The following is an 11492-nucleotide window of genomic DNA, read 5'->3' on the forward strand; positions in this document are numbered from 1 at the left end:
CGGCGGCTGTCGTCGACCAGCTGCGCGCGCGCGCTAAGCTCGGTCGGCGCGCGAACACGGTGCGGGAACTGTACGCGCGAGGCGCGGAGGCCTTTGCCATTCAGACCGCGAATGACTCCCACCGCCGCGACTTTCGCGGCCACGGTGGCGCGGGTACCATGATGTTCCAGTTCCCATCAAACCGGGCCGACGAGCGGCGGAAATTAGCGAAAAAACTTCTCCCGAACGCGATGGCGAACGTATCACTGCGTGAAACCGCACTTCGCGGATACGACCATGACGAACAATGGGACGACCATGACGAACAGTGGGCAAGTGGCGTCCCCGAGGCGGGACCCGCACTCGCCCACGGCCGCGTGCTGACAGTCGACGAAGCCAATAACAACATGCCCTGCGATGTTGAGCTACTGGAAACGCTGGCCGATGCTGCCATTGGAAGCGTTGTCGACTCGCTCAGTCAAGCCGGGCGTATCACGCTGGTGGTGAATGCGGTAACAATCCTGTATCGCGGAGCAGATGGGTCGCGCCCGTCCGATGCGGATTTCGACGCCCTCGATTCCGCGCTAGACGAATTCTTCGGCGAAATCTCTACACGAGGTGAGCATTGGATCACCGCGTGGACGAATATCCATCCTAGGGACCTGCACGATGACCAACTTCAGAAGAGTCGTAAGATCGCTCGGTTCCACGACCCCGCACGACCACCGATCACGGCGCTGCGAGACATATACTCTGCGTCAGAAGATCTTCCTCTCCTTGGTCTTGCACTCACGCGACATATGCTCGACAGCAAGTGCGTCTCCCTCGTCGACGTCGATATTGCTGACGGTGCCGTGTCCGTCCCGCAAGACTCGGGGGCAGAAGACTTCTCCGTCGCTGAGAAGTTCTCCTCACCTTATCGCTTCATTGATCCTGGCGTCGTAGCCAAGTGCCATACCGGCAGCTTGCAATACCAAAACGCCGCCTTGAAACTGCAGACGAACAAACTCTTCAGGGACAAAATAGTGAGCAGTGGCATCCTCTTCCTTGACCTTGTGCCCGACGTCTTCGTCGCCAAGCTCCGGGTCTTTATTCCCGGGATGAACTAATCTCGCCGACGCTCGTAAGAACGTTGGTAAGAATCCCCCCCTTTACTCCGCGGGCGTGCCGTCGCAGAGCACCGCGGCCGTCGCCGTGAAGCCGTGGAGGTAGGTGGGCGTCGGGCCGCCCGACGCGACGCGCGCGCCGACGGGGCCGAGCTCGCCGTTGGCGAAGAAGCCGCAGACCGGCGCGCCGAGTTCCGAGAGCGCGTCCGTGTCGACGTTGGCCTCCTCGAAGAGGCCCTCGCCGCGGCCCGCGCAGCTCGTGAGGAACGAGAGGAGCGGCCTCGCGCCGCCGCCGGAGAACTGGCGCTCGAGCGCGTAGCGCCGGAAGACGCTCTCCAGGTCCTCGCGCGCGGCGACGCCGTCGCGGACCATGAACTGGAGCCGCGTCTCGCCGGCGACGATCGACGGGTCGCCGATCAGCAGCTCGCCCGCCGTCGTCGCCCCCAGCACCTGGCGCACGAGGAAGTCCTCCTCGTCGGTCGCCCGGACCCCCACCAACAACGCCTCCTGGAGGAGCTTGGCGGACCGCGGGTCCGTCTTCGACAGCGCCTCGAGGAGGGTCCGGAGCCGGTCGACGGGCGTCTCGCCGTCGAGCGCGCCGACGACGTTGCCCGCGGAGCTCGACGTCACGGTCATGGGCTCGCCGACGCCGACGGCGCCCTGGGCCGTGACGCTGTGCACCGCGAGGTTGGGGCCGCGGAGCGCCAGCCCCAGCGCGCTTCCACGCCCCACGCGGTGCGACGTGCCGACCTCGCGGAGCGCGAGCGACGCGGTCCGCTGCGAGGCGGGGCACGAGATGCCGCCCACGACGAGCGCGCCGGGCGCCCAGGCGTCGAGGAGCTTCGCGACGTCGCGCACGGGGCTGAAGGGGTCGCCGAAGAGCAGGCAGCTCGTGCCCTCGCGCTTCACGAGGCGCTCCGTCTGCCGGTAGTCCTCCGCCGGCAGCTCGCCGCCGCCGGGGCTCTCGAAGACGAAGGGCTCGACGACCGTGCCCGCGGGCAGCGTGCCCGCGGCGACGCTCACGCACTCGGCCATCTCCCGCTCGCGGCCGCCGCCGATGACGCCCGCGCCGACGACGCCGACGAGCACGCGCGCGCGCGTGCGCTCGAAGGCCTCGTCGACCAAGGCCTCGAGGCTGCTCTCGAACGGCATGCCCACGCAGAGGAACGCCAGGTCCGGCACCGGCGCCTCGGCGCCGCGCTCGAAGGCCAGCAGCGTGAGCGCCTCGTCGAGAGCGCCGCTGGCGTCGTTGGGCTTGACGCTCGAGAGCGCGCTGTGGAAGGCGGCGAGGCTCGTTGCGGGCGTTGCCAACAGGCTGATTCCTAGGCAGCAGCGCAGGAGTTTGGCCATGCCAGCGCGGCGGCGCTTAATTACCACGGTCATCATGCCTCGCTCAAACATCGGCTGCGAAGAGCACCTTGCCGGCTGGCGCAATGGTCAGGTTTTGAGATATGCGACGCAATTTCCTGGCCTCTCTCACGCTCCATACCTCACTCTCCTTCCAGCTCCAACGACGAAGCGCCGCGATGGTCAACGTCGTCGACATCGAGGACGCCTACAAGACCTACGCGCTGCGCGACGCCGCCGCGACGACGAAAGATCTCCTGAAGTGGTGGGACAGGGGCCACCGGTCCATGCCCTGGCGCCGCGAGTCGACGGAGCCCGTGAGCGCGGCCGAACGGACGACCTGGGCCTACCGCGTCTGGGTGAGCGAGGTCATGCTCCAGCAGACGCAGGTGTCGCGCGTCGCGCCGTACTTCGAGCGGTGGATGGCCAAGTGGCCCGACGTCCACGCGTTGGCGGCGGCGCCCGAGGAGGACGTCCAGGCGCTCTGGAGCGGGCTGGGCTACTACCGGCGCTGCAAGTTCCTCCGCGAGGGCGCCGCGGCGCTCGCCGCGCCGGGCGCCCAATGGCCGACGACGCGCGCCGACTGGCTCAAGGTCAAGGGCGTCGGGCCCTACACGGCCGCGGCCGTGTCGTCCATCGTCTACGGCGAGGCCTGCCCCGTCGTCGACGGCAACGTCGTCCGCGTCGTCTCGCGGCTCGCGGCGTGCGGCGTCGCGCCGTCGTCGACGGTGGGCGCGAAGCTCTGGTGGCGCCTGGCGGCGCAGCTCGTGCCCGCGGACGCGGCGAGGCCCGGCGACGCGAACCAGGCCATGATGGAGCTCGGCGCGACGGTCTGCACGAAGGCGAACCCGGCCTGCGGCGACTGCCCCGTGAAAGCGACGTGCGCGACCCACGAAAAGGGCGAGGACCCCGCGCGCTACCCCGCCGCGGAGGCGAAAGCGAAGCCCGTCAAGGTCGCCGTCGCCGCCCTCGTGCTCCAGACCGAACGCCTGGGCAAAACCGTCTTCGCGCTCGCGAAACCCGCCGGCAAAGACGCGTCCGCGTTCCGGTCCGACGCGAGCCTCTACGAGCTGCCCGCGGTGCGCCTCGGCGCGCCGGACCCGACGCCGGCGCAGCTCGACGCGGCCCTCGACGCGGCCCTCGACGGCGCGCGCCGCGGCGGCGCGCGGCGCGACGCCGAGGTCGTACTCGCGCGGACGCGCGCGGCCAAGGCCGTCGCGCACTCCATCACGAGCACGCGCTACGCCGTCACCGTCGAGCGGCTCGTGCTCCGCGCGGACCCGGACGACTTCGACGTCGTCTGGCTCGACGCGGCCGACCTCGCGACCCGGGCGACGTCGTCGCTCGTCGCCAAGGCGCTCAAGGCCGCGCTCGTCGGCGCCGCGCCCGCGAAGAAGCGCCAGGCGCCGCCCAAAGCCGCCGCGCCCAAGAAGGCGCCCAGGGTGGTGCCCATCGCGGCCGAGGCGGTGCCCATCGCGGCCTCGGCGGCCGCGCCGGCCGTTGCGACCGGGTCCCCCTTCGCGTCGTTCGCGTTCGCCCCCGACGAAGACGGGGTCGCGGCCTAAGCTCCTCCTCGGTCGCGGCCTAGGCTTACAGTCGGAAGCCCCCGTCGTCGTCCGGGTCGCCCTCGCCGAACGTCTTCTCGAGGCCGTAGGAGAGGAACGTGAGGCCCATGTGCGTCGAGAGCAGCGGGAGGATGAAGGGGTCGAAGGCGGCCTTGACGGCGATGATGATGGCGTCGTTGTCGAGGGCGTAGAGCGAGAAGACGCCGGAGAGGAACCAGAGGAAGAGGCCGACGATGACGACGAAGTTCACCGAGAGCACCGTGCCCAACACGTTTACCACGGACTGGATCGGCCCCGCGGCCGCGGCCTCGGGCAACACCTGCGTCTGCCGGAAGCGCTCGATGTCGGCCTTGAGCGCGTCGTTCTGGTCGACGGCGGGCGCACCGCCGGCCTCGTCGCCGCCCTGCGCCGCCCGGAAGCGCGCGATGTCCGCCTGCAGGTCCGGCAGGGCCTCGGCGTCGTCGTCCGCGGCCCGAAGCGCGCTTCGCGACGATGTCCGCAGCGCTGCCGCGCGCGGCGCGGTGGGTGCCACGAAGGCGCTGGCTGCGGCGAGGCAGCAGAGCGAGAGGATCGCTTTCGAGACGGCCGCCATGCTGGCGCGGATCTACTCTCGAGCCGGCGTTGCTGCTCAAGTGCCCATAGCTTGCATGCTCTCCCGGCTGGCTGCCCCCTCGTCCCCGTCGCTTGGCCAATATCCATGGGCCAGGCCTGCAGCGACACGTGCGGCGGCGAGCGCGGCGACGCCGAGGCCTTCCGCGGCCTCGACGCGCCGCAACGGGCCCTGTGCCTCAAGCTCAGCGAGGACTGCGGCCAGGCCCATCTCTTCGCCGGCTGGCGCGGCAAGCCCATCGACGAGCGCAAGCGCCTCGCCGCGGCCCTCGTCGCGCTCGACACCAGCGTCGACATCGGCGCCTACGTCGCGCGCGCGCGTGGGCTCCTCGCGGACGCCGCGGCGAGCAAGAACGCGCTCGAGGGCTCCGCCGCGTCCGTGCCGACCGACGGCGAGTTCCTCGCCGTCGGCTCGGCGCGCGCCGCGGCCATGGAAGCCCTGGGCCTGGAGAAGCTGCGGAGCGGCAAGGTCGGCTTCGTCCTCGTCGCCGGCGGCCTCGGCGAGCGTTTAGGGTACGGCGGCGTCAAGCTCGCGCTTCCCGTCGAGACGACGACGAACCGCTGCTACCTCGCGCACTACGCGGCGTTTTTAGACGCCTGGGGCGGCGCGGAGCTCGCCATCATGACCTCCGACGACACGCACGCGCGGACCGCGAAGCTCGTCGCGAAGCACGGCCTCTCGCGCGTCGCGCTCCTCAAGCAGGCCAAGGTGCCCGCGCTCGCGGACGCGTCCGCCAAGATCGCCGTCGGCGACGACCTGCTCCCGCTAACGAAGCCCCACGGCCACGGCGACGTCCACGGCTTGATGCACGCGTCGGGCACGGCGCGGCGGTGGGCGGACTCGGGCGTCGAGCAGATCCTCTTCTTCCAGGACACGAACGCGCTCGCGCTCTACGCGTGCGCGGGCTGCGTCGGCGTGTCCTGCGACCGGCGGTTGGAGATGAACACCATGTCCATCCCGCGGCGCGCGAAGCAGGAGATGGGCGCCATCGCGGCGCTCGACAAGGGCGGGACGCGAGTCGTCTGCAACGTCGAGTACAACCAACTCGCGCCGCTGCTCGTCGCCCAGGGCGGCGCCGGCGACGAGCCCGACCCTCGCACGGGCCTGAGCCCCTTCCCGGGCAACACGAACTGCTTCGTGTTGGACGCGAAGAAGTACGCGGCCAAGCTCGCGGCGACGGGCGGCGTCGTCCCGGAGTTCGCGAACCCGAAGTTCGTCGACGAGAGCCGGACGGCCTTCAAGAAGCCCGCGCGCCTCGAGTCCATGATGCAGGACTACCCCAAGCTCTGCGACGGCGCCGTCGGCTTCACGTCCATCACGCCCTGGTACTGCTACTCGCCCGTGAAGAACGCCGCCGCCACCGCGAAGAAGAACGCCGACAAGGGCGTGCCACCCGCGTGCGCGGCGTCCGGCGAGGCCGACTTCTACCGCTGCGGCGCGGAGCTGCTCAAGGCGCTGGGCTGCGCCGTCGATCTGAAGGCGAAGCCCACGGCGACGGCCGCGGGCGTGCCCGTGTCGCTCGGGCCCCGCGTGATCCTAGATCCGTCGTTCGCGACGTGCTACGCGGACCTCGCCGCGAAACTGCCCCACCCGTCCAAGATCAGGATCTCGGCGCGGTCGACGTTGCTGCTCTCTGGCGCGGGGCTCGTCGTCGAGCACCTCGTCCTCGACGGCGCGCTCCAGCTCAAGGCCGTCGACGACGGCGAGCTCGTCGTGAAGCGGCTCCGCGTGAAGAACAAGGGCTACGAGCTGGCGCCCCTCGGCGACGACGCGCCCGAGGAGCTGCGCATCCGCGGCTTCGCCTGGGCGAAGCGAGAGCAGCGCAACATTACGTCGCACGCGGGCGACAAGCTCGTCGTCGAGGAGAGCCGGCTCAAGGCCGTCGCCGCGGCGGTCATGCTCACGCCGTAAGATGCCCTAGTCTCGCACGCGGGCGACAAGCTCGTCGTCGAGGAGAGCCGGCTCAAGGCCGTCGCCGCGGCGGTCATGCTCACGCCGTAAGATGCCCTATTCTTACGCGTCCGCCGCCGCGCGGAGCGCCGCGAGGAACAGGTCGTCCGGGTCGTCGGCGGGCGCGGGCGCGGGCGCGGGCGCGTCGCCCGCGTCCGCGGCCCGGCGGTCCGCGAGGGTCTTGGTCCGCTTCGCCGCGCACTCGGCGAGCTGCGGGTCCACGGCCTGGCCCGCGTCCGTGAGCAGCGCCACGAGCGCGGGCGCCAGGGGGATGAGGTTCCGCGTGAAGAACGAGAGCGCCGTCGCGGGCTCGCCGTCGCGGCCCGCGCGGCCCACGCGGTGCGTGTAGGCCTCCAGGTTCGTCGGGAAGTCCCAGTTCACGACGACGTTCAGCCGCGACACGTGCAGGCCGCGGCTCGCGACGTCCGTCGCCACGAGCACGTTCGTCTTGCCCGCGCGGAAGTTCAACAGCGCCGCGTCGCGGTCGCGCTGCGGCAGCTTCCCGTGGAGCAGGGCCACCGTGTTGGCCTTGTAGTGGCGCTTCACGAGCTCGACGACCTCGGCGCAGGCCGACGCCGTGTTCACGAACAGCAACACCTTGGACGCCTGGCGCTTCGCCGCGTCCTCCTTCCGGAAGCGCTCGAGGAATCTCAGGAGGAGCCGCGGCCGCTTGTGCGCCGCGCAGACGTGGACCTGCTGCGTGACGTTCTTCGCGATCTTCGCGAGCGACGACCCGCGCCGCGCGGCGTCGTCCTGGGGTTTCGACGGCGGCGCGGCGTCCGCGTCCGGCGCGGGCGCGGGCGCGGCCTCGGGCGCGCGCTCCGGCGCCGCGGGCGCCGCGGGCGCGGGCGCGGCGTCGTCGCCGCCGGACGTGTTGACGCGGATCGTGCAGACGCGGTCCGGCTCGCCGACGTAGCGGTCCGCGGCGTGGCGCAGCCGCTGGGGGAACGTCGCCGTGAAGAGCAGCGTCTGCCGCTCCGATGGCACGAGGCGGCTGAGCTCGTCGAGCTGCTCCTCGAAGCCGAGCTGGAGCATGCGGTCCGCCTCGTCGACGACCCAGCAGACGACGGCGTCGAGGCGCTTCGCCGCGCCGCCGCGCGCGAGGTCGAGCAACCGGCCCGGCGTCGCGACGGCGAGCGACGACCGCGCGAGCGCCTCGAACTGCTGGGGCCGCGACGCCGCGCCCGCGCCGCCCGCGACGACGCACGCGCCGAGCTCGGCCTGGGCCCACTTCTCCGCCTTCTTCGCGACGAGGTGGACCTGGGCCGCGAGCTCGCGCGTCGGCACGACGACGAGCGCGCAGCGGCTCCTCGGGCCGCCGCCGCCGAGGACGCGGCCGATCGCCGGCAGGAGGTACGCCAGGGTCTTGCCGCTGCCCGTGGGCGCGATGGCGAGAACATCTAAACCCCGGAGCGCCGCGGGCCAGGCCTGGCGCTGCACGGCCGTCGGCGGCCGGCCCTTGAGGTGCGCGCCGCAGCCGCGCCAGAGCGGCTGGGGGGTCGAGGCGTCGGCCCAGTCGAAGGTCGCCTCCAGCGGCGCGGGCGCGCGCGCGGACCCGCGGACGACGACGCCCGCGGCCTTGCGCTCGAGCTTGACGGCGTCGAGCGCGTCGCCCGCGAGGTCCGGCGCGGCCCAGTAGCTCTCGAGCTCGAACGACGGCTTCGTCGGCGGCGGCGCCGCCGCCGCGGGCGCGGCGGCCGCCTTCTTCTTGTCCTTTCGCGTCTCCGAGGCCAGCGCTTCGAGCTGCGCGGCGCCGTCGCGCGCGACGCGCCGCTCGAAGTGCTTCTTCGACTTCTTCTGCTTGTTGGGCGGGCCGTTGATGAGGTCGCTGCTCGTGATCGTCTCCTCCTCGAGCGGCTTCTCGCTGCGCTTGCGCTTGCGCTCCTTCTTGTCTTTTTTCGGCATCGCGGCGCGCACGGATGACGAGACGAAGTGTGCGCCTCCAGACCGCCTCGCCAGAGGCAACTTCGTGTGCATCGTCGCACGTTGACGTTATCCCTCGGCGGGCTGCCTTCCAATGGTCCTCACGACGGAGTGCTTCGTCGCGCGCTGCGTCACGACGGACGAAGCCGTCGCACCGGATTGCTTCGGCTTCCGCGACGTCGATGTGCCGGAGCTGCCACCGAATGGGCTGCTCATAAAAACCAAGTTCATCGGCCTGGAGCCCTACATGCGCATCTGGGGCATCGGCCCGCAGGGCTGGGGCTTGGACAACGTCATGGACAGGGTCCCGCGGGCGAGACGATTTTCGAGAGATTTCGACCGGGAAAACGACGAGAAATTGTCACCGACGCATTTGGTAGGTCCCCGGCGGCAAGGTCGTCGGCGAGGTCGTCGCCTCCGAGAGCGAGCGCTTCGCCGTCGGCGATCTGGTGAAGACGTCCGCGCAGTGGCGCGCGCCGGTCACCTGGGTCGTCGCCGACGAGAAGACGCTCGTGGAGAAGCTCGACCCGACGGTGGAGCCGCGCATCTACCTCGGCCTCGCCGGCTCCGGCGGCCGGAGCGCGAAGCTGCCCCTCGAGCGCGTAGCGCGGCCGTCCGCGGGCCAGGTCGCCGTCGTCACCGCGGCGGCGGGCACCGTGGGCCTCGCCGCGTGCCAGCTCATGAAGCTCGACGGCGTCGACGTCGTCGGGACGGCGGGCACGGACGAGAAGAAGCGCCTCATCGAAAGCCTGGGCTGCAAGGCCTTCAACTACAAGACGGAGGCCGCCGCCGACGCGCTGAAGCGCCTCGCGCCGAAGGGGGTCGACTTTTTGTTCGACAACGTCGCGGGCGCGATCCGAACCGCCGTCGTCGAGGCCATGAACCCCGGCGCGCAGATTCTCACGAGCGGGCGCATCGCCCAATACGACGCGGCGGGCGGCGCCGCGGGCGGCGACGAGGCGCGCGACGCCGCGATGATCCGGGAGAAGAAGATCGCGGACCACGGCCAGTTCTACGTCGGGAACTGGGAGAGCGAGTTCGTCCCCTGCACCGAGGCCATCGTCGCGCTCTACAAGGCGGGCAAGCTCGTCTCGAAGGACACGGTCTCCGAGGGCTTCCGGAGCCTCCCCGACGCGTTCGTGGGCATCTTCCTCGGCCGGAACGTCGGCCGGATGGTCGTCGCGTGCTAAAGGGTTAGTTGCCTTCAACGAGCCCTTCAAGCGACTCGTGTCGCGACGTCGGGCATTCCGGGTCGTCTCACTGCTCAGATAAGCGATCTCACTGCTCAGAGTCCCTGTCGCTGCTCACGTGCGTGATCATGGTCGCGCCGACTGACAACGACCAGGGCGCGGTGCGGCTCGAAGGGTTGCAGCTCGGCGACGGCCGTCCCTCTGGCAGCGTCGTGCGGTTCGACAAGAAAAAGTTCTACGGCTGGATCGAGCCGGACGATAAGCGCCTCATCAAGCCGGACGGCGGCGGCGAACACCTCTACGTCCACGGCAGCGACGTCCGCGAGCCCATCGCCGCCGGCGACCGCGTGCTTTTCGAGATCGGCCGCTTCCGGGGCCGCGACAAGTGCGTCAAGGTCGTCAAGGTCGGGGCGTGCGCTCCCGCGCCGGCGCCGACGAGGAAGCTGCTGACCAAGGTGAGCTCATTGAAAGATGACGGCACCTTTCGCGCGAAGGTCTTCAAAGCGAATGGCGACAAGAAGCCAATACTCCATGAGGAATTGCGCCCGATACGTGTAGAGGGCAACTACTTCGACAATCCGCTTCCATGCGAGAAGATCCTCCTCGAGGAGCTCAAGCGCCGGGGCGCCGCCGCGCTGCCGCCGTCGTTTGAGGGCGACCAGGAGAATATGGCGAAACGTGTCGCGCGTCACCGTTCCGCGAGTCACAGCCGTTACGAGCCGGACGGGAGCAGTTTTCTCTCGACCGCGCGGCTCCTCCTCGTCGGCGACGTGTTTTCGCTGCGGGCCGTGTGCGCGGCGGCGCGCGCCGCCCGGGGGGAGGGCGCCTTCCGCCGCGCCGGCCTGCTGACTCGCAAGGCGGCGGCGCTGAGCGACCAACAAGGGGACGCGTTCCACTTCCTGGCCGCGGTGCCCGTCAACGCGTTGGCTGATCTCCTTCGCGCACAAGTCATCAAAAATAATGCGCCACAACAGAGGCTTCCACCTTGGGCGCAGGACGCCCGCCGCAATATGATCGCTTGCATCCGTGAGTCTGGTGTCGACCTTGACTTCTCGTTCGATATCGAGCTCCACGGCGGCGCGTTTCCGGGAACTCTCAAGAAGTCAAGTGACCCGGACATCGAGTTCGTCGATCCGGCGACGGTTCCGAGCGTGCGCTGGCTCCGCGACGCCGGTGACCACGGCCCCGTGCTCGAAGGGTTCTGGACGCGCGACCTGTACGTGCTCGTCGGCGGCTACGACGACAGCGACCATCCGAAGCAGAAGTATCGGCGCGACCGGTACGAGCTCACCTTTCCCGGCGGCAAGCGCCACCTCGGCGAATCTGGCCTGACTTGTGCTCTCCGTGAGGTGCGAGAGGAGACGCTGCTCGCGCTTCAGCCAGAGAACTACCACGCGGACCCGGCGGAGGCGAGCCTGACGAAGGTGAAGATGCGCTTCAATTACGACTTCGGCCCGTACCACATCGTCGCCTCGGTAGCCGGCGCCAACGGCCACCCCAAGCTCCCAGCCTGGGAGGCCCCGGCGCCGGTGGCGCACGCGGCCGCGGCCCCGGCGGCCGCGGCGCCTGACCTTTGACCTCGTCCCCGCAAGTTCCACCAGATGCCTGGCGGCTGCCGCAACATTTGGCGCGAACTTTCGCGACACGAGAACCTGGAGCCGTAGAGTCTAGTCGCGCAGTTAACTAAGAAACGCCGTCCTCGGCCGCCTTCGCGAAGATGGCCGCCCAGGCGCCCGGCCGCGAACCGGCGAGCGCCGCCGCGACCCGGGCGCGCCGCGCGCGGTCGCCCGTCGGCGGGCCGAGCTTCCCCGGCGGCGGCTTC

At 70.3% G+C, this 11492-nt stretch overlaps 6 protein-coding genes across 6 annotated transcripts; 3 read left to right on the plus strand and 3 right to left on the minus strand.

The window, feature by feature from the left end:
- Positions 1 to 1130: 1130 nt before the first annotated feature.
- AURANDRAFT_62534 (hypothetical protein) lies at positions 1131 to 2435 on the minus strand (the record flags this gene model as incomplete). The annotated part of the gene is made up of 1 exon (XM_009037045.1): positions 1131 to 2435. One exon carries the CDS (start codon positions 2433 to 2435, stop codon positions 1131 to 1133), a length of 1305 nt encoding a protein of 434 aa, XP_009035293.1.
- A 176-nt stretch (positions 2436 to 2611) lies between these two features.
- AURANDRAFT_23074 (hypothetical protein) lies at positions 2612 to 3316 on the plus strand (the record flags this gene model as incomplete). The annotated part of the gene is made up of 1 exon (XM_009036617.1): positions 2612 to 3316. A coding segment is annotated over one exon (705 nt), but the record flags the coding sequence as incomplete, so codon positions are not given.
- A 1378-nt stretch (positions 3317 to 4694) lies between these two features.
- Positions 4695 to 6518, plus strand: AURANDRAFT_23667 (hypothetical protein; the record flags this gene model as incomplete). The annotated part of the gene is made up of 1 exon (XM_009036618.1): positions 4695 to 6518. One exon carries the CDS (start codon positions 4695 to 4697, stop codon positions 6516 to 6518), a length of 1824 nt encoding a protein of 607 aa, XP_009034866.1.
- Positions 6519 to 6761: 243 nt separating this feature from the next.
- On the minus strand, positions 6762 to 7154 carry AURANDRAFT_7954 (hypothetical protein; the record flags this gene model as incomplete). Its single annotated transcript, XM_009036534.1, has 1 exon — positions 6762 to 7154. A coding segment is annotated over one exon (393 nt), but the record flags the coding sequence as incomplete, so codon positions are not given.
- Positions 7155 to 7448: 294 nt separating this feature from the next.
- AURANDRAFT_14886 (hypothetical protein) lies at positions 7449 to 8006 on the minus strand (the record flags this gene model as incomplete). The annotated part of the gene is made up of 1 exon (XM_009037044.1): positions 7449 to 8006. A coding segment is annotated over one exon (558 nt), but the record flags the coding sequence as incomplete, so codon positions are not given.
- Positions 8007 to 8574: 568 nt separating this feature from the next.
- Positions 8575 to 9670, plus strand: AURANDRAFT_23319 (hypothetical protein; the record flags this gene model as incomplete). Its single annotated transcript, XM_009036619.1, has 2 exons — positions 8575 to 8772; positions 8861 to 9670. The coding sequence occupies 2 exons, from the start codon at positions 8575 to 8577 to the stop codon at positions 9668 to 9670; spliced, it is 1008 nt and encodes a 335-aa protein (XP_009034867.1).
- Positions 9671 to 11492: the final 1822 nt, after the last annotated feature.

Source organism: Aureococcus anophagefferens (genome assembly GCF_000186865.1).
Source record: "Aureococcus anophagefferens unplaced genomic scaffold AURANscaffold_5, whole genome shotgun sequence".
NCBI classification, from domain to species: Eukaryota; class Pelagophyceae; order Pelagomonadales; family Pelagomonadaceae; genus Aureococcus; species Aureococcus anophagefferens.